The sequence below is a fragment of the Hypanus sabinus genome, chromosome 28 (genome assembly GCF_030144855.1).
Source record: "Hypanus sabinus isolate sHypSab1 chromosome 28, sHypSab1.hap1, whole genome shotgun sequence".
In the NCBI taxonomy this organism is placed as follows: domain Eukaryota; kingdom Metazoa; phylum Chordata; class Chondrichthyes; order Myliobatiformes; family Dasyatidae; genus Hypanus; species Hypanus sabinus.
The window spans coordinates 2,235,510-2,254,900 of NC_082733.1; the positions used below are offsets into that span (position 1 = coordinate 2,235,510).

The following is a 19,391-nucleotide window of genomic DNA, read 5'->3' on the forward strand; positions in this document are numbered from 1 at the left end:
GAATCACAACAGATAGGTAGGCAGATAGGTAGGAATTTATTTGTTATTTGATTTAATCTTTCATTTAGAATTAATTTTAATAACTTGTATGTTTGAAAGATATTTTTGCATGTTTGTGTTTGCTTCATTATTTAAATCCTATCAAAAGATTATAATGGTGATGATATGTGGGTCCTCAGCACCTGCCATCAGAAGCCAATTTGCCAATCATAGCCCTTCATTTTGTAGCAAGGCCTGGAGAATGTCTTAGTATATCAGAGCAAAGCCTGGACCTGCATGGCTACTAAAGGCAAGGGTGATTGTAAGCTTTGTGTGAAAGCAGGCTCCAGTGATCAGATTTAATATGCTGAGCTGTGCATATTCCTCACCTTACCCAAGTTATAGGAAGGAAGTCCAACATGTTGAGACTGTTTTGCCATTGGCAAGATTTAGCATGATTTGCACTTGGGAGAGTTGATATTCTGACCTGATATTTGACATAAATTGGAATTGAGACCAATCTGGTTTACACTGTCTTACAACATGTACGAAGGATAATGTGAGGTTCTACACAACTCAGTATACCTAATAACATTACTTCAGTTTTGTAAATTGTGCATTTTAGGCTCTTTCTTTCATTGGGCTATCACCAACTTCCAATTCTTACAGCAGATAAGCAGTGACATTTTACAAGCCTTATAGCCATTCTCTGATCCCACAGTGACAAAAAACTTATTTTTAGCAGGCTGGTAGTTACTAGTTGGACTTGCAAGTATCAATCTTAAAATTACTTCATCTGGAATTGGTCCATTTGGTAGCTCTTATTGAATTAATCTGAAGATTTACAAAGCACCACTGCTGTGTCTTGATTGAACAAATATTGCCCTCCGGGATGTGGAGGTACATTATCACTCGACTTGCATATGACAGATAAATGCAAAGTGTTTAATTCACACTAAAACACAATAAATAAGTGATAGATGTATCATTGCTATAAATAGAAATTTGTGGTTTGAGTTGTACTCATATGTAAATCAGTCTAATGGCTTCTGTCAAGGAATAAAGTTTTAAAATTACAAGTACAAATGTTATAATAGTAAGTCACCTCATTTTCTAATTTTCAGCATTAGAGTGAATTGTATTGTTTGTGGAACATGCTTGTTACTAATAATCAAATAATATTGATTTTCTACTTATAAAGCACAGCACAGTACTATCGTCTGGCTTTCCAGCATTACTAGGTCAAAATCTTGGAATTCTGGACTTAACATGTAAATACATTTCTGCCATATTCTTAATATGGTGCTTCACAGAGTTGTGTCCTCAGCCCCTACTGTACTCACGGTAAACTCATGACTGTGTGGCCATATTGTGCTCTAGCTCTATTCATAAGTTTGCAGATGATACTACCATAATGGAATATATCTCAAATAACAATGAGCTCATAAGAACATTAGACATAAAGTAGAAGCAGAATTAGCCATTCAGCCTACCAAATCTGCTCTGCATTTCAATCATGGCTGATTTACTCTCCCTCTCACTCCCATTCTTCTGCCTTCTCCCCTTAACTATTGATGCCTTTACTAATTGTGAACCCACTAATCTCCACATTAAATAAACCCAAGGGCTTGGCCTCTAAAGCCAACTGTGGGAATGAATTTCACAGATTTAAACCCCCCTGGCTAAAGGGACATCCTTGTATTCTCAGGCTGTGGCCTTTAGCTCTAAACCTCTCTTCGTTCACTCCATCTAGGCTTTTCAATATTCGATAGGTTTTAGTAAGATCCCCTCTTATTCTTATAAACTCCAGTGAGTACAAGTCCAGAGACATCAAGCACTTCCCATATGTTAAACCTTCAGTCCAATGATCAGCCTTGTGAACCTCCTCTAGACCCTCTCCAATGCCAGCACATCCATTCTTAGGGGCCCAAAACTGCTCACATTACTCCAAGTGCAGTCAGACTAATGTCTTATAAAGCCTCAGCATTGCATCCTTGTTTTTATATTCTAGTCATCTCAAAATGCATGGTAACATTGCATTTGTCTTCCTTAATACCTGCAAGTTAACCTTTAGGGAATCATGCACAAGGACTCCCAAGTCCCTTTACACCTCCTATGTCTGAATTTGCTCTCCATTTAGCATATAGTCTATGGCTTTAATCCGGCTACCAAAGTGCAGGACTATGCACTTCCCTACATTGTATTCCATCTTCCAGTTCTTTGTCCGTTTCTCTAATACATCTCACTCCTTCTGCAGACTTGTTGCTTCCTCAACACTACCTATTTTTGTATCATCTGCAAACTTGACCACAAAGTTATGAATTCCGTCCTTCAGATCATTGACATAATGTGAAATGAAGCATCGCAACACCGACACCCAAAGAACACTACTTGTCACTGGAAGCTAACCAGAAAGGCCCCTTTATTCCCACTGTTTGCCACCTGCCATTCCACCCATATTCTCCACCTGCTTGTATCTTTCCTGTACTAATCTAATACAGCAACCTAATGTATGGGACCTTGTCAATGTCCCTCTGAAAATCCAATAAACAACATCCACTGACTCTCCATAGTCTATTCTTCCTATTAATTCCTCAAAGAACTCCAACAAATTGGTTAGGCAAGTTTTCTCCTTAAGGAAACCATGCTGATTGCAACAGATTTTATCATGTGCCTCCAAGTACACTGAAAACTCATCATTAATATTGAACTCTAGCATCTTGTCAACCACTGAAATCAGCCTAACTGGTCTGTATTTTTCTGCCTTTTGCCTCTCCCCCTTCTTAAAGGGTGGTGTGACATTTACAGTTGCAGTACAGGAAGGAGATAGAGAGTCTTGTAACATGGTGTCAAGCTCACAACCTTCCTCTCAATATCAGCAAAACAAGAGCCGGTCATTGATTTCAGGAAGGAGAGTGATGCACATGCTCCTGTCTTCAACTTTGGTAAGCTTTAGGAGCTTCAAGTACCTCAGAGTGAACTTCACCAACAGCTTGGCCTAGCCTAATCACATAGATGCCACAACCAATAAAACTCACAAACACCTCCATTCCATCAAGAGACTAAAGGAATTTGGCAAGTGCCCATCAACCCTTACCAAGATTTGTCAATGAAAGCATCCATCGAGATGCCTAACAACTAGGTATGGCAACTGTTCTACAAGTAAACACAAAACAAAACCGCAGAGTTTTGAACACAGCTCATCACATCAATGAAGTTAGCCTCCACTCCATGGACTCCTTTTATGGTCTATCCTTCTCACTGTCTCAGTTAAGAAACCAGAGGAACTAAAGACCCCATCCATCCTGGATATGTTCTCTCCCATCTGGCAGAAGATACAAAAGCCTGAAAGCATGTACCAAAAGGCTCAAGGACAGCCTCCATCCCACTGTTACAATACATTTATTATTGTGACATATGCCAAAATACAGCAAAAAGCATTCTATTCATACAGATGAAAGCATTACACAGAGCACTGAGGCAGAACAGAGTAAAGAAAAACAATGTTCAATAAACTGTAGGTAAAGAAGATCGTAATGAGGTAGATTGTATGGTGAAGAGCTATCTAATCACATTCAGGAACCAGTCAAGAGATGGACTCAGCCTCACAATCTACCTTGTTATGATCTAGCACCTTATTGTCATTGTTACACTTCATTCTATATCCTGTTGTTTTACTTTGTACTACGGTAATGCACTGTACTTGCCAAGAACGATCAAGGTCATGGAAAGACCAGGATCATCCTCAAAATATGACACAGCACATAATGAATGAACTGCACTGTATGAACAGAACGCAAAACAAGTTTTTCACCGTACTTCGGTACATGTGACAATAATAAAGCAATTCCTATCCGTTCATCATATGGCCCTTTGTTTAACTAAATTTCAGTTTCTAACAAGCCAGTATTATTTTCCCAGGCACATAATCACGTTTAATTAGTGTGGCACAAGATGGCGAACCAAATGGCCTGTTCCTCTGCTATACTGTCCAGTATTCTATGTTCAATGAAACTGTTCTCAAGCCCTGTTCCCTTCCTGACATCCGGCATCACACAATACGTTGTGATTCACCAGTGTTAAGGCTGTGACTTTCTCCTTTATCACAGACATAAAGTTATTCCTTTCTCTTTTCTAATGGGTAATGGCCACATTATCTGGAGAATTCCTTGTGGCTGCTTTGTTCCTCCAAGTATGAAAGTCTCATAGATGCTTCAGTATATTCTCTATTTGGTTATCAAGTTGGTATATTTTATTTGTGAGAGAAATAACAACTCATTGCTAGATTTCTGTAACAATGGAGTCTCCTATATTTACAAACATAAAAAATCTGCAGATGCTGGAAATCCAAGGCAACACACACACAATGCTTGAGGAACTCAGCAGACCAGGCAGCATCTATGGAAAAGAGCAAGAACAGTTGACGTTTCTTGCTGAGACCATTCATCAGGGCTAATGAAGGGTCTCAACCAAAATGTCAACTATTAACTCTTTTCCATTGATGCTGTCTGGCCTGCTGAGTTCCTCCAGAACTGTATGTGTGTGTGTTGTCATCTATATTTAGTCTGGTGCCTATAAAGACAGTTATCATTAGCTAATCAGTCAATCCTTCCACTAGCTGGATGTGCTGAAAAAATTATAGATGTTTATTCAATAAATACCTTCAGTAAAATGTTACTTGAAATAAAATGTTTCCTAATAATGAGATGTTACATCTGCAATTAAATACACATCTAAAGATCTTGGTCTCTGGTTGAGGCAATGAACTATTTTCTACACATGGTTTGGATGCGCCAGTCAATTGTTAATTATTGAAACTTTAAAAAACATAAAGAGCAAATCCATTACCTGGTCCATTAACTGGTTATATAAATCATAGCAGTTGTCAAAAATATATCTGTACGTTGAGTCCAGGCAAGCTTTGACACAATCCTTCACCACAGAACTTGCTCTAGGAGGGCTCTGCAGTTCTTGAACCTGTAATTATTAATATTCATTGAACCACAATGTTGCAAAGCAGATGTGCAAATAAGCAAATTTCTAATGGAGTGGTAATGTATGCATGAAGTCAGCATCTGTGGTAGAGCAAAAGATTCAAATTCCAATTGTATTTCAAATTAAGTCACTAATAATATATTACAAGCCTGGTCAGATGAGTGATATTTCAGTGGAGAATGTACTGAAAGCAGTGAACTTAACTCCTTAAGTATTAAGATAGTGATGAATAAAGGCAAATCTAGAATTAAACTGGGGCATGACAAATTGCAGCATATTAGACAGGAGCTTGGAAGAGTAGATTGGGAGCAGATGATAAGCTAAAGGAACCTTGTATGAATAGAGGAGTTGTAAATTTAGTCAAAAAAAAGAAAAGAAAGCACATGAAAGGTTTAGGAAGCTGAAGTCAGACAGCATTTCAGAAATAGATTCGTAAAGTCATAGAGACAGGCCCTTTGGCCCAACACTCCGCCCAAGATGTCCCAAGCAAGCTACTCCCATTTTCCAGCCTTTACCCTATAACTTTCTAAATCTTTCCAGTCCACTGACCTGTCCAGCTGTCTTAAAAGCTGTTACTGTTGCTGCATCAACCACTTTCTCTGGCAGCTCATTCCACATAGATAACACCATTTGTGTAAAAAGGTTGCCCCTTAAGTTTCTCTTAAGTCTTTCCTCTCTCACCTTAAACTTATTGATATCCCAATTCTGGCAGAGCTTTGTGCAGCCAAGTTGTGGTTGTGATTGATGAAGGAAGAGCTTCCCTACATAGATTGAAGGGATTAGTTTAATTTGGCATTGTGCTTGGAACAGATATTTTGGGCTAAAGGGTCTGTTCCTGTGCTATATTGCTGTACTGTTGTGGAGTGCTTGGGAGAAAACAGGTTGCCTGCATATATCCTACCTCCACTAAATGGATAGGCAGGCAGTAATATGGGGTTAGATAACCAAACTGATCTAGGCTGCTACCTTCACTATGGCTTCCAACTGCTGAATTATCCCAGAGCCCTCTGTCCGCTGACTATGACCTGAGGCCTGAGACCTTCTATTGCAACACCATGTCACCTCTCCATGTGGAAGGAGGTTCAGAATCTTAACAAACAAGCCCATTCAAAGGTACATGTTTTGGGAGATTAAAATTTACCCCACATTTCAATAGAACTACAAATCCAAAAAGGATAAATTAACAAAAGATTCTTAGTAATAGAATTAAACATAATATATACAATAATTCATTCTTTCATAACATTGATATTAAATGTGTTGAGTTTGCATGAGCAAATGACCACCTGTAAGTAGCACTCTGTGATACATCAAGTTCTATAGTATTCTAGTGTTGCAGTCAACACTTTTAAATAGATCCAAGGCACTTAAACTGATGGGGTGCTAAACAATAATGCCGAAAAATTCATGAGGTGATGTGAATTACAAATTTTTGTTGTGAAAAAAATGACGAAAGTTGCCTTTGTTAAAATAATTAGTGAACCTCATTCAATATAATAGCACTTTAGGTATAATACCTTCATACGGAAAAAAGTAATGCTGGTCAAAAGATCCACCGTTGACTTCAGGTCTTGCAGCCTTTCTGGATTACTTGCTGGGAAATTATCCTAGGAAGATGATACTTTGCTTAATAAATTTGAAATGCTGGAAATTGTTAAATAGTCTTAAAAAGTGCAGCTTAGGATGTTTGCGGGCATTTTGTACTCATGAGCATTCATTCAACATCATTTGTTTGTTAGTTATCTATGCAATGAGATGACAACATCACATTGTGACGTGCTTTAGGACAAGATTAATAAAGGATTTACCATACACAATGCAAGCTCTTGCCTTTTTTTAATCACTTTGTTTCACTTTACAAAATATCCCAATGTTGGATATTGGTTTGTGGGTCTAGAGATGGAACATAGAGAGGGTGGGGTGTATGGTTGCTGGTAAGTGGCTGTTGGAAGGTGCATTCCCACTGTGCTTTTCAGTGGCTGCTGGTTTATTGAAATGTTTGAACCATTTTATTGCAGAGTGAGTTTAGATTTATTGATACAACAGTACAGAGGCTAAACTGTTTCAATAAGAATCTTAGAGGCCTGGATAAATGATGTGTGAACTGAAATAACATCGTGTTTGTGGAGTTGGGACTTGGGTTAAATAAAATCTGAAAATCTGTTCAGTAAGATATGATTGTAATATCACTGTACTGTCATAAAGATTAACAGAACCTTTGGATCGTGCATTGGTAACTCCAATCCCAGATAATCTAGATATCTAGATAGAGAACAACCTCTAACATGCTTCAGAACTCAGTACATGCTGAATTTGAGAAAGGAAATAAATATTATTGTTGTCTGCAACATCCAGATGTGAGAATGAGCATAGCCTCTGGTTAAATATAACTCCTGCCAATAATAATTAATCCAGGTCCTTTCGACATAAAATCCTATCCCCTGTACTCAAAGCTTTGATTTATGGAGGCCAATGTACCAAGCTGACTAATTAACTTGGTAGAATGTCAGTTATCAACAAGTAGCTCAGTGTAACATCTGGGCAGCAATGAGATATTTTTCATCCACCATTTAATAAAGATTCCTCTGTTCAGCGTCTGCTATAGGTCTGAACCAAGCTCAACATTACTTTGGAAAACGATATCATTCATCTGAAAGTCATAACAGCACCACCTAGAGTATTCCAGACATCCCCAATTCCATACACCTTCCCTGTAACCCTGCAAATTGTAATTATCTTTCTTTAAGCCCCAATCCAATTCCTGTTAGGAAAAGTCCTGATTGGCTGTTTTTGGAATGCACACAGGCAGGGAATTCCAGACAGTGCTACTAAACCAGCCTTACTGATCACACCTTGAAACCTGTGCACCAATCCCCTTGGCTTGGAAATCATCCAGGACATTCAGCTTGTTTCCGCATGGAATGTGGATCAGGACTGCTTTATTTTAGAACTCCTTGGGCTCGCCTGAACGTCCCATGGTTGAGGTGACTGCACAATGACTGCAGCACATTGTTAGAATGAGGCAAAAGCTCATAAACTGAATCCACTAATTCCTCCTGAGAAGTGGCTGAGATGCCAACTTAAGTTATTCTTTCTGATGAAGTTCACTCCATGGAGATGGTATTAACCCTCCTGTTTTTCCCACCATAGAGTGTTCCACTAGTCTGGTATCTCCTGTTCCTCATGTCACAAACAGTGTGGTCACATTGATGTAAAAGTGTCTGAATTATGATAGTAGAGCAGCATTCAGCCCTGTAATGTTGGAGATTATCCACGAAGATATTCCACATTCTGAACTTCGCACTAAGGAGTAGAAATTGCCTGTTTGTTATTTCTTTTACTGTGTGGTGGCTATTATGCACCAGCACCCTTCAGTTTTTATATAGTGAGCCCACTACTCTAGTCAACGTCTATCACACTAGAAATATACATTATAGAAATAAGTCTTCAGCCCTGCCAGTCCATGCTAATGGTGATACCCATCTATGCTAAAGCCATTTGCACTTAAAGTATACTTACATTTCCAGCATTCAAATCAGTGCAGAAATAGGTCATCTGGCCCATTGGATTTGTTTAGCCATTCCATCATGACTGATTTATTATTCCTTTCAACCACATTCTCCTACCTTCTCCCCAAAACCCTTGATGCACTTACTAATCAAGTACCTATCAAACTCTGCTTTAAATATACCCAATAACTTGGCTTCCACAGCTGTCTGTGGCAATGAATTCCATGGGTTTACCACCCTCTGGCTAAAAAGATTCCTCCTCATCTCTGTTCCAGAGGGACATTCTTCTATTCTGAGTTTTGGTCCTAGACTACCCCACTATGGGAAACATCATCTCCACATCTACTCTGTATAGGCTTTTAAGTATTTGATAGGTTTCAATGAGAACACCTCTCATTCTTGTAAATTCCAGCAAGTACAGCTCAGAGCCATCAAACACTCCTCATATGTTAATCCTTTGATTCCTGGAATTGTTCTTGTAAACCTCCTCTGGACCCTCTCCAACGCCAGCAAATCCTTTCTTAGATAAAGGGCACAAAACTGCTCACAATACTCCAAATGTGGTCTGATCAGTGCCTTATAACGACTCAGCATTACATCCCTTTTTTAATATTCTAGTCCTCTCAAAATAAGTGCTAACATAACATTTGCTTTCCTTCCACCAACTTAGCCTACAAGTTAACCAACAGGAAATCCTGCACAAGTGCTTCTAGATCCCTTTAAGCCTCTGATTTCCAAATATTCTCCCCATTTAGAAAATAGTCTACACCATTATCCTTCTACCAAAGTGCATGACCATATTCTGTGTTGCACTATATTCTATTTGCAAGTTCTTTGTCTATTTTCCTAATTTGTCTAAGTCCTTCTGCCAACTCCCTGCATTCTCAATGTTGCCCACAACACCAACCCCCCCCCCCCCCCCTGTACCTGCCCCTCCATCTATTTCATCAGACTCAGGATTATTCTGGAGAGATCAAACTTTGCCAAATGACAATCAATGCTCATATATACAACTGGCATGTGCACACCTAATTGTCATATGTGCGTACACACACACACACGAACGGGCTCAGACACTGGAATATTGGTCTCCTTTTCACCCGGTTCACCCAACCTCCCATTCTTGTTCCCGACTGCACTCTAATCTCAAGCTCATCAGGCCAGCTGGGTACCTGTTCCTTACGGTACCTGTTCCTTACTCCAGCCTCTCATCTGCTCATGCTGCTGCCCCTGGCTTTGGCTGGATCTTAATCCACATTTTCAGTCCAAGCTCAGGATATTCACCTGGACCCAAGTGAGATTTTCCTTTGTCTACCCAAAAGTCAAGAAGAGAAGCACAAGAATGCAGCAATGCTCAGTAACAGATCTTCCACAGCACTCCTTCCTTACGAACTGACTCAAAACTTCTGCTGAACATTTCTGAGTTGTCTGGATAAGCCTGTGTAGTCTTGGTGCAGAACCCAACAGCTCTGTGACTTCTCTAACCAGTAACACTCAACTTAATCCAATTCAAGTTTAATTGTCATTTATGAAAGCTCATGAATACAGACAAACAAGGAAGTGTCAAGGTGCAAAGACACTTTACCAAAAATCACACACAGATCACAATCATGTAATAAGAGACCCAAGATACCCACCTCCCCTCCCACTGCCCCCCATGAAGCCCAGCCTACCAATACCATCTGTCAACTTGCCCCCGACACTAGCTAGGCGACACCTTGCCTTTAAGGTCCATTTCTTACCCCGATACCTGACTCCCACCAGGTGAATCCATGGATTTGAAGCCCAGTTGTCACCCAGATACCTGACTCCCACCAGGTGAATCTGTGGCTTTGAGGCCCAGTCATTACCCCGATACCTGATCCTGCTAGGTGAATCCGTGGATTTGAAGCCCAGTCCTCACATATACAAGCACATATAGAAGACTGTTAAAAACACAACCAGACAAATATATACTGTACGTACAGTGGCATGCAAAATTTCTGTTACTGTGAAATTTCTGTAAAAGATGATCTGATTTCCAAAAGGCATAAAGTTAAAGATGACACATTTCTTTAATATTTTAAGCAAGATTACTTTTTTATTTCCATCTTTTACAGTATCAAAATAACAAAAAAGGAACAGGGCCCGAAGCAAAGGTTTGGGCACCCTGCATGGTCGGTACTTAGTAACACCTCGTTTGGCAAGTATCACAGCTTGTAAACACTTTCTGTGGTGGCTAAGAGTCTTTTAATTCTTGTTTGGGGGATTTTCTCCCATTCTTCCTTGCAAAAGGCTTCTAGGTCTTTGAGATTCTTGGGCTGTCTTGCATGCACTGCTCTTTTGAGATCTATCCACAGATTTTCGATGATGTTTAGGTCAGGGGACTGAGAGGGCCATGGCAAAACCTTCAGTTTGCACCTCTTGAGGTAGTCTATTGTGGATTTTGAGGTGTGTTTAGGATTGTTATCCTGTTGTAGAAGCCATCCTCTTTTCATCATCAGCTTTTTTACAGACGGTGTGATGTTTGCTTCCAGAATTTGCTGGTATCTAATTGAATTCATTCTTCCCACTACAAGTGAAATGTTCCCCATGCCACTGGCTGCAACACAAGCCCAAAGCATGAATGATCCACCCTCATGTTTAACAGTTGGAGAGGAGTTCTTTTCATGAAATTCTGCACCCTCTTTTCCTCCAAATATACCTTTGCTCATTGCAGCCAGAAAGTTCTATTTTAACTTCATCAGTCCACAGGACTTGATTCCGAAATGCATCGGGCTTGCTTAGATGTTCCTTTGCAAACTTCTGATGCTGAATTTTGTGGTGAGGACGCAGGAAAGGTTTTCTTCTGATGACTCTTCCATGAAGGTCATATTTGTGCAGGTGTTGCTGCACAGTAGAACAGTGCACCACCACTCCAGGGTCTGCTATATCTTCCTGAAGGTCTTTTGCAGTCAAATGGGGGTTTTGATTTGCCTTTCTAGCAATCCTATAAACAGTTCTCTCAGAAAGTTTTCTTAGTCTTCCATTTTCATTTCATAGTCTTTTCATTTTCTCAGCTTGACCACCGTTCCTGTTAACTGCCATTTCTTAATGACATTATGAACTGAGGAAACAGCTACCTGAAACACTTTGCTATCTTCTTATAGCCATCTCCTGCTTTGTGGGCATCATTTATTTTAATTTTCAGAGTGCTAGGCGGCTGCTTAGAGGATCCCATGGCTGCTGATTTTTGGGACAAGGTTTGAGGAGTCAGGGTATTCATAAAGCTTTGAAATTTGCATCACCCGGCCTTTCCTAACAATGACTGTGAACAAGCCATAGCCCTAACAAAGCTAATTAAGGTCTGAGATCTTGGTAAAAATTATCTGAGAGCTCAAATCTCTTGGGGTGCCCAAAACTTTGCATGGTGCTCCTTTCCTTTTTTCACTCTAAAATTGTACAAAACAAAAATAATACACTAATCTTGCTTAAAATGTTGAAAAGAATGTTTTATCTTTAACTTTATGACTTTTGGAGATCAGTTCATCTTCTACTCACTTAACTATTCACAGTAACAGAAATTTTGACCAGGGGTGCCCAAACTTTTGCATATATATTTATATATGCATATACATAGAGTTGGATATAAAAAAAGGAGAAGGAGAAATTCTTAGGATGTGAAGAAACTGGAACTAAAGATTTTAAAAAATCTATACTTAGTAACGCGTAGACAGCTTTCGAACAGATCATTTTCCATTTTCTCCACACTTACCCTATATTTAGATAGGTCAATCCTCAGAGAGTTGTGCAACTGATCCAAGAGTTTTATAAATTTTTCTCTCTGCAAAACAAATAAAACACAAGTTTTTGTATGTATTTGAGAAAAATGAGTGTCTTTTAGTTGTCCAGCAGACATTTCCCTTGCTGTGATATATTTAGTGAATGCCTCATGTTTTAGCATTTTATGCAATTTTATGTTAGAATAAGAGTTTGTTTTGAAGTTATACACATTTTTATTACCAAAGGTTGATGACTGTTGATAAAATCATCAGAATCCTAAGTTTGGAAAGTTGCCCTCCCCATACCCAGTATGAGGCCATAGCATCATGAAGAACAGAAATGTATATTGAAACGTTACAGGTAATCTGAAGATAATATGAATTGGCCATTGTTCACAAATTCATAATTCAGGTTAACTATTGATTCCCCAAAAACTATGAAACTTCAGAAGTTTGAGGGATGTAATGAGCTTTGTGTGGCAGAGAAATCCACCAGCTGACAAAGCGCTGGAGCAGCTCAGCAGGTTAGCCAGTGTCTGTGGAAGGAAGTGTACATTTGACCTTTTGGGTCAAGGCCCTTCATCTGCATGGAAAGATTCTACCATTTGCTTTTACAGTAAGTGTTTGGATATTTTAACAAAACCTACCGTACACATCATTACTTGGCTTTTGCTTCCTTTGTTTCCATTCAGTTGATGAAAAGTCAGTGACTGGATGGGACTGAGGCACTTCATTTAGGGCAGCAGAAGTTATAAAAATGCCCCATTTTTTCACATATTTTGGGAAATATTTCATGCCAAATCTATTGTAACTTAATAGGAACTTCAGATAAGTTTGACATTGCAATAGATGAGTGACATTCATTTAAACTGTTATGTAGGCACATTAGCAAATTAATATATGACTAATTTGTGTGGCTATACAGATAGAGTGGCATTATGATTCAATTAGCTGCAGTGGGCCAGGCAGTCAACTCTGTTATATCCACGTTGCCCATATGTCAATATCATTATCATATGACAGGCCCTTCCAAAGGAAGGTCCTTTGGGCATTGTAATACCCTGAAGACAGTCCAGTGGAGCCAGCTGGATCTCTGAAATTCTTAACAAAAGAAATCCATTGACCTTTTCTCCACTCTTGGAATGATTGCCTCACATGACTGACACATCCAGTCTCCATTTGGTGGCATTTCATACAGCAGGGGCAAGGACTAGTTACCCCCCCCCCCACCCCCAAGCCCACTGCCCCACTGTTCTCTGGCTCCATAGAACTTGTAAAGGCTCTGGATCCAACCAGGTGTTGATAGTTGCAGTTAGTACTGAGTGCTTACTTTACTCCTGAAAAACAGACTGATATATCTCGTAGTATTTGCTTTCCTCAGTCCCTTATTCAAAATAATTTATAATATTTATAATATTCAACAGCTGTAGACAGTCTCACAACTTAAAATTTAAACTGAGGCTTAATAATCAGAAAATGACTTTTAAAACCATGAAAAATGTATGTGAGAGGTGATAGAAGAGCTATGAGCAGTTTCAAACTCTTGAGAGTGCACATCTTCCACAACCTCTCATATCCCAGAACACATCCTACTTGAACAAGAAAGTTCACCGATGCTTCTACTTTCCAAGGAGGCTGAAGAGAGATGGACGATGAATATCAAACTCACAATGGGTAATCAAAACCGACCCTTGTATGACCGGTACCACGATCAAAGACGTATATACAGAAGGGTGCCCGAAAATAGGGCAGCAACATCATGAAGGATCTGAGCCACCCTGCTCATGAACTGTTTGTCCCACTCCCATCAGGGAGGAGGCTACGTAGCAAACACCAGCCTCAGAAACAGTTACTTACTGCAAGCAGTGAGGCTGATCAACACCCCAAGCATTAATCCCACCCCCTACATTCCCTACTACTTTATCAGTTCCTGTCAGAGTCCCCTTATGTACAGAGATAAGGCCTAGGATCACTTCTGTACATACAGTCAATTTATGTATTTATATTTATAATTGTGTTCTTTATCTTATTGTGTTGTTTTACAGGCTGCATCAGAGCCAAAGTAACAATTATTTCATTCTCCTTTATACTTCTCTACTAGAAATGACATTAAACAATCTTAAAACTTGAATCTTGAAACCTGGAAGCCAATATTTACTCGGATATCATGCATCGATTATGCTACATCAACTCAAAATACCAGACTAAGTGCAGAAAGAAATAATAAACAGATGCTTCCTTATTTCATTCCATTCACATCTTATGCCACACACACTCTCCAGACCCAGCAACTGTGAAGGGCCATGTTTCCATTTTCAAAAACTCAACATGCCAGGGATGGCAGAAATAGCATTCTGGTGGTGGAGAATAAAAGTTATTCATTCATTTTCAAGTTATAACTGGTAGAACATTAGCTGTGGAGTTTCATGCAAAGACATTTGCAAAGTAAAGCATATCAAAAGAGTATTTTTCGGCCTCTTGGCACTCCTGTGGATCCAATTCTTTCAGTGTTTTTTTGAATTTGACTTTCAAAAGATTATGAGTCAGTGTTGTTATAGCAGATGATTTTTAACTTTCCTAATGTTCACAGGGACAGCCATAGTGCTAAATGATTAGATGGTGCAAAGTTTATTAAATGCATTAAGAAAGGCCCTATGACAGAAGGGAGCTACACTGAACCTCAAAAGAAATGAGGCTGGCTAAGTGGTTGATATGTCTTTGGCAGAGTATTTTGGGATCAGTGAGTATAAGTGAGGACATGATTTGAGAGTTAGGGGGCAGAAGTTTAAGGGTAGCACGAGGGGGAATTTCTTTACTCAGAGAGTGGTAGCTGTGTGGAATGAGTTTCCAGTAGAAGTGGTAGAGGCAGGTTTGGTATTGTCATTTAAAGTAAAATTGGATAGGTATATGGACAGGAAAGGAATGGAGGGTTATGGGCTGAGTGTGGGCCAGTGGGACTAGGTGAGTGTAAGCGTCGGTACGGACTAGAAGGGCCGAGATGGCCTGTTTCCATGCTGTAATTGTTATATGTTTATATGGTTATATATAACTATATGTGATTCAATAAAAAGACATAGAACCATAGGGCAAAATTTCATTGTCCAAACTGTCCACGCTACCTATGGTGTCCACCAAGCTAGTCCCAATTCTACATCCAACCTATTCTGAAGTGACCAGAACTATACTAGTGTGTTCTAACTAGGGATTTTAAAGAGCTGCCACATTACCTTACAGCCCTTGAATTCAATCCTGACCAACGGAGGCCAATAAACCATATAAACTTGTGCGGCAACTTTGAAGGATCAATGCAAATGGAGTGCAAGATCCCTCTGTTCCTCCACACTGTGAAAAATCATGCCATAAACCTTGCCATCAAATTCAACCTTCCAAAGTGAATCACTTCACACTTCCCTGATCTAAACTCCATCTGCCACTTCTCAGCCCAGTTCTGCATCCTATCAATATCCCATTGTAACCTATGATAACATTCTACATTATCTACAGCTCCACCGACCTTCATGTCATCCGCAAACTTACTAACCTAACCATTCACTTTCTCATCCAAGTCATTTACAAAAATGTCAAAGAGCAGAAATACCAGAAGAGACCCGTGCGGAACATCACTGGTCTCTGACCTCCAAACAAAATGGACTCCATCTATGGGTAAGCCATTTCTGTATCCACACAGCCGAGTTACCCTGGATCCCATGCTTACTGTCTTCCTGAAGGAGTCGACCATGGAGAACATAATCAAGAACGAGTTACACCCTCCATTCTCAGAATGTAATTTGAACCACCATCGCCTGTTTCCAACTTCTGAGCTCATTTTGCCAAATTTCATACAAGAATAATAGAAAATAATTGGACTGATCAATTTAATATTCTAAATAAGGGTAAGGCTAATTTCTAAAAAGGCTGTTACTAAGTAAAGGGAAACTTAAGTAATTTATTTTTTATTAAAATCCAGAGATATAACATGGTAATGGGCCCTTGAGTCCAATGAGTCTGCACAGCCTCAGTATACCCATGTAAACAATTGACCTGCTAACCTGTGTTAGACTTGGTAGAGAATAAAACTAGAAGGCATAGGTTTAAGTGAGAAGGAGGAGGTTTAAAAAGACCTGAGGAGTAAACCTTTCACACAGAGAGTAGCTGGTATATGCAGCGAGCTGTCAGATGTGGTGGTGGTGGCAGGAACAGTAACATTTAAGAGCAATCTGTACAGATACTTAAATGCACAGTGCATAGGAGGATATGGAATTAATGCAGTCAAGCGGGATTAGAATAATTAGGTATGATGGTAAGAACTGATGTGATGGACTGAAGGGATGGCTTCTATGGTCTAAATTACATTTTTGACTGTTTTTCATTGTGATACCAGGGCTGTTTGTACTGGGATATGCATGAATTTGAATCATCTGCCTCTAGCATTGCTGTGGCTCCGAGTTGGTGGTCGTCGCTTCTGCCCCTTTGTTGCACCAATGTGGACAGAGTGAACTTCTGAAGCTTCTCAGATCTTGGAGAGAAAGTTTGTTCACTGAGCCCAGGCCCGAGGACACTTAAAGGAAATGCTTTTACCAGATGAATGGAAGACATTTCCTGTCAGAAGGAAGTGGAGCTACTTTTCAGAAAATACCTATTATCAATGTTGTAATTTTATTTTAGCAAAATAAAGAAGAATTTTATTATTTTAAATGTTACAAATATTACAGTATATTCTTAAACTCTATTTAAAAATTTTCAATCAGGTTTTAAGGCAAAATCATTTTTCGTCAGTGAGACTGATGCTTTGACAGCTGTTGAGCCTGGGGAGGATTCCTCACCAGCTGTAAAAGCTGTGGTTGGAGTACAGTGGACTGCTTGCACTCAGACAGCTGTCGCGTAGAAGCAGTAGCCAAGTGCATTCATTGCAACAGAATTTCAACCTCAGAATGACAAAAAATGTACTTTAAAGGTGAATGAAATCTAATAGATCCATAAAGTTGAAAAGCACAGAGCAAGCTTTTAAACCCACCTTTTAGTTCATCAGCTATAACCCCATTTACCCATATTATGTCATAATTTTATTTATTTCTATCAGGTCACCACCAGGAAAAACAAACCCTGCCCATCCAATCTCTCCCTATAACTGAAGTCCTCCAATCCAGGCAACATCTTGGTGAATCTCCTCTGCACTCTCTCTATCACAACCATATTCCTCCACACAATACTCCAAGTGTGGCCTAATGATTGTATTGTAAAGTTGTATTACAGTGTACTAACTTCTATATTCTATGTCCCAGCCAATGAAAACAACCATGTCATAAACCTTCTTCACTATGTTGCTACTTCCAAGCAACAATGGATTTTAAATCCCAAGTTCTCTCTGTTCATCAACATTCCTTAGTGCCATATTATTTACTGTAGATATTGTACCCTTATTTGATGTCCTCACACTTGTCAGAAGTAAATTCCATCTGCAAACTCTCTGCCAAACTTTCCATCTGATATGCCTGAGCATGTCAACTCATGCAAAGAAAGGGGTTGTGCTGGAACCTTTGAAAAACATTGGGATAGACAAATCCTCGCGGCCAGGATATACTCCAAGTTACTACAGGAAGCGAGGGAAAAGATTGCTACATCTTTGGCAGTGATCCTCGGTGGGTGCAGGAGTAATACCTGATGATTAGAGGATGGCAAATGTTACTCCTTTGTTCAAGATAGGAGTAGGGAGCAAGGATTTGGCAAAAATAGGTGGCAGCAAGGTAAGTAGGTAAATTCAGTCCTCTTTCCTCATTTAGCTCTTGAGAGAGTAGGGAGTATGTCTTCAGGGTCAGTGTTCTGTTCTGGCTGTCAAATGTGGGATATCCAGGGGTCTACCAGCCTCCCCAGTGGCCACATCTGCACCAGCTGCATCAAGTTGCAGCTGCTTAGAGACCGAGTTAGAGAACTGGAGCTAGAGGTTGATGACCTTCAGCTTGATAGGGAAAGTGGAGAGGTGATGGATGGGAGGTATAGAGAGAACTTCATATAGTGTTGAGCACCCCTATGGCTGTCCATTTCAAAACTAAGTACTCCATTTTGAGTACTGTTAGAGGGGATGACCTACCTGGGGGAAGCAATAGTGGCCGTGCCTCTGGACCTGAGTCTGGCTCTGTGGCTCAGAAGAGTAGGAAACTGAAGAGAATGGCAGTAGTAATAGGGGAACTGAAAGTTAGGGGGGCAGATAGGCAGTTCTGCGGATGCTAAAAAGAAGCACTGATTGTCTGTCTCCCAGGTGCCAGGGGACACTTTCACAATACCCTGAAAAGGGAGAATGAGCAGCCAGAAGTCGTGGTATATATTGGTAACAAGGACATAGGTAGAAAAAGGAAGGAAGGAATAGAATACAGGGAGTTAGGAAGGAAGCTGGGAAGCAGGACCTCAAGGGCAGTAATCTCGGGATTGCCGCCTGTGCCAAGTGACGGTGAGGATAGGAATAGAATGAGGTGACAGATAAATGCGTGGCTGAAGAATTGGAGCGGGGGCAGGGATTCAGATTTCTGGATGATTGGGACCTCTTCTGAGGCAGGTGTGACTTGTACTAAAGGGACGGGTTGCACTTGAATCCGAAGAGGACCAATATTCTTCCAGGCAGGTTTACTAGAGCTGTTGGGAATGGTATAAACTAATATGGCAGGGGGATTGGAACCAGTATGATAGAGCTGAGGATGAGCCAGTAGGTTTACACATAGATGATGGGTGTAACATGAATGTGAGGAAGAACAAGCCAATGATTGGGTACAAATGCAGACAGAGCAAAGAGTTAAGGTACCACAGAGGCAAAATTCAAAAGACAAAGAATGCAGGGCTGAAGGTGCTGTATTTTAATGCGTGGAACATTCTGAATAAGGTGGACGAACTCGTGACGCAATTAGAGTTTGGTTGTTTGGTTGTGGGCATCACTGAGTCGTGGCTGAAAGTGAGTCATAATTTGGAGCTTAACGTCAAAGGATATACTTTGTATCAAAAGGACAGACAGAAAGGCATGGGCGGTGGTGTGTCTCTGTGTTGGTAAGAGGTGGAATTACATCCTTAGAAAGAGGAGACATAGGGTCAGAAAATGTTGAATATTTGTGGGTGGAGTTAAGAAACTACAAGGGTGAAAAAAACATTATGGGAATCATATATAGGCCTCCAAGTAGTAGCC

The 19,391-nt window shown here is 40.0% G+C and overlaps 1 protein-coding gene across 1 annotated transcript in view; it reads right to left on the reverse strand.

Annotated features, from left to right (window-relative positions):
- LOC132382383 (protein unc-13 homolog C-like) overlaps positions 1 to 19,391 on the reverse strand; it is a 575,658-nt gene that overhangs the window by 278,543 nt on the left and 277,724 nt on the right. The window contains 3 exon segments of the mRNA XM_059952510.1: positions 4,828 to 4,956; positions 6,492 to 6,581; positions 12,217 to 12,285. Coding sequence (XP_059808493.1) covers positions 4,828 to 4,956; positions 6,492 to 6,581; positions 12,217 to 12,285 — 288 coding nt within the window.